This window comes from Epinephelus lanceolatus, chromosome 4, assembly GCF_041903045.1.
Source record: "Epinephelus lanceolatus isolate andai-2023 chromosome 4, ASM4190304v1, whole genome shotgun sequence".
Classification (NCBI taxonomy): domain Eukaryota; kingdom Metazoa; phylum Chordata; class Actinopteri; order Perciformes; family Serranidae; genus Epinephelus; species Epinephelus lanceolatus.
In genome coordinates this window covers 18,026,540-18,029,527 of record NC_135737.1, presented here as the reverse complement: position 1 = coordinate 18,029,527, position 2,988 = coordinate 18,026,540, and the positions used below count along the sequence as shown (strand labels likewise).

General features: G+C 36.4%; 1 protein-coding gene across 1 annotated transcript; it reads left to right on the top strand.

The window, feature by feature from the left end:
* Window positions 1-298: 298 nt before the first annotated feature.
* LOC117260228 (olfactory receptor 52B2-like) lies at window positions 299-1,852 on the top strand. The gene is made up of 2 exons (XM_033632168.2): window positions 299-325; window positions 406-1,852. Exon 2 carries the CDS (start codon window positions 461-463, stop codon window positions 1,433-1,435), a length of 975 nt encoding a protein of 324 aa, XP_033488059.1. The 5' UTR covers window positions 299-325; window positions 406-460; the 3' UTR covers window positions 1,436-1,852.
* Window positions 1,853-2,988: the final 1,136 nt, after the last annotated feature.

Here is a 2,988-nt window from a genome sequence, read left to right as displayed (position 1 = left end):
AATGAGAAGGTGTGTCCAAACTTTTGGCCTGTACTGTATATTCTATACATATATAAAACCAGGGGACAGGAGTTTAAAATAGTAACACAATAAATTATATTTCAGAGAACTTTTCATTATGTCATTAGTTTTCTGCAATTTGAAACCACATTGCATGATAAATATGTTTCTCTCATGATGTCAGTTTGGTCACACCAGCTGACGTATTGTGCTCTTTAACCTCATGAGTCATCTTTGTGTTGATGGTAAATGGCAATAAAAGGCAGGGTCTTTTCAGTGCTCCTTCAACTCAGAGCAGTGAGGATGAGATAACATACTGCAACAGGTATGAAACCAGAAGTACATTTGAATCAATGCATAAAACTTTATTTAAATTTTGCTTGTTAACAAAAACATTTCTTTCAGGTGAGGATCCTTCATCAGTTTGCAAGAGTATTGAGAAACATATTTCTTTCAATAGATGAGGCAACAACCTAAAGAAGACGGTGTGATTATGTATTCAAATGCATCTGCTGGGGAATTTCTAACACTGGCACCATTGGGTTTATCTGCTACAGATATTTATCCAGCGTTTGTATTTGGTGCACTTAGTTATTTTATTATTGTATTTTGCAACATGTTGGTTTTAACAACTATTGCTGTGAGTAAAAAGCTACACAAGCCCATGTTTATCCTGCTGTTCAACTTGCCCATTAGTGACATGTTGGGTGCTACAGCTTTTTTTCCTCAGCTTCTTCTCAGCATTGCAACACAGAACAGGCTGATTTCATATCCTGCATGTATTACTCAAGGTTTTCTGATTCACTTTTATGGTACAGGAAACCTGCTGATCTTGACTGCCATGGCATATGACAGGTACATTGCTATATGTTGTCCTTTAAGGTATAATACCATCATGAGTCCACATAATTTAATCAGAATTATTTTTGCAATATGGACTATAAATGTCGTAATTATTGTTACATTGTTTGTTTTACTTGTGCGGTTTAAAGTTTGCAGGACAAATATAGTGGATTTGTACTGTAACAATCCATCATTATTGAAACTGGTCTGTGAGGACACCAAATTGAACAACTACTATGGAATAGTTTTTATAATTGTGCTTCAGGGTGGACCACTGTTGATATTAATATACACATATGCACAGATCTTGCGTACATGTGTCATGACTAATCATACAGATGCCCGGAGAAAAGCCATTCAGACATGTGGTACACATTTAGTTGTTTTCTTAATTTTACAAATCAATACTACCTTTACACTCATTGCTCATCGTATTGAGGGTGCATCCCCTTTCATCAGAAGGGCTCTTGGTGTGTCAATTTTAATATTTCCCCCTTTGTTGGACCCAATTATATATGGACTGAAAACTGCAGAACTGAAGCAGAGCATGTTACTGTACCTAAAGAGAAATCTTTGTCCAATTAAGCTGTAACCCATTTTTGATTTTAATTTGATTACATAATTCTAGAAATCATGCTCAGAGTACACCTGCATTTTATATTATGCAGATTATGTTCATCTCCTCTAACGTGTCATGTATTGTTGCAACATGGAGAAGTTACTCATCTTTGTTTGCTGATTATTTGTCTAATGAATATATTGTACTTTTCTCTATATAGGTTATGTGTATGTGTTTGTCAGCATTAGTACAGATCACAGATCAACAGCTTACATTGCCACTGTAGGCAGTTTTAATAAAAGGTAAGGAAAATTACCACAGGTGTGCACAATAGACTGAATCACAGATTCTTTCAAAACTGCCAGAAGATATGATGAAATATTTTTACAGTGTATGTGCAGCTGTTGTGATTTCCTCTACATTGCAATAAAAGTACATCTGTTGACCAGTTTCTTTGTGTTCAACATGACTCCAAATCATATAATGCGTTTTAATAGATGCACTTTCTTTTTAGATTCCATAACTGTTAACACTGACATAAAAATAAAACACAACTGAATGTAAAGAAACAGACACTGCATAACTACATTAGTTCCTCTTGATCAAAATACTCTTCTGATTCCTAGGATTTTTTTTGTCTGTGCAGTTAATATCCTCATGGTCTCCCATCATAGAATTAAGTAATTCATTTGAAAAGCAGAAATGAAATAAAAATCAGCAGTGTTTCTTAGATTGATTTGGTCTGTTTTTCAACAAGGAGTAAATGAAAGAGTCATTTCTTATCTAATATGAAATTGTAAATGCACTGTAATAATCCTCATGGTTTCACAGAAATTACCTTTACCAGCTCAGTGGCCTTGTGGTAGAGTGTCCACCCTGAGACTGGGAGGTCGTGGGTTCGATCCCCGGCCGGGTCATACCAAAGACTATAAAAATGGGATCCATTGCCTCCCTGCTTGGCACTCAGCATCAAGGGTTGGAATTGGGGGGTTAGATCACCACATGATTCCCGAGCGCGGCACCGCTGCTGCTCACCGCTCCCTCAGGGGATGGGTCAAATGCGGAGAACAAATTTCACACACTCAGGTGTATGACAATCAGTGGAACTTTACCTTTACTTTTTACAGATGTGCTGAGACAGGAAAAACAATTTTAGAGAGGTTATAGGAAGATAAAATGGCACTGACTGGTGTGGTATAGCGTAGAGATCAGAACAATGCTGAATACAACTCTTCTTCAAAGATGAAAAAAAAACCTTTAAGTCCTATTTCTTACACTAGCTTTATGTACCAAAAAAAACCCTAATCTGACCCTAATTACATAATTGGGGGTAGGAGGTCATCAGCATCCATCACTCTACAACTCTGATGCCACAACTGGGGGTGAGGAAGGCAAAAAATTGATTTGAAGTTATTGTGCAAAACTCTGTAGTGAGATTAGGTTCAGCGACACATACCAAGATTATTATTTTTTTATTATTATCATCATCACTTTTATTTAATATTGACTGGCATTAGTCGCTACAACGCTGATAATCTCTGTTTCAAAAACCACAGCCTCATTCATTTCATTGAGACCATTACTCT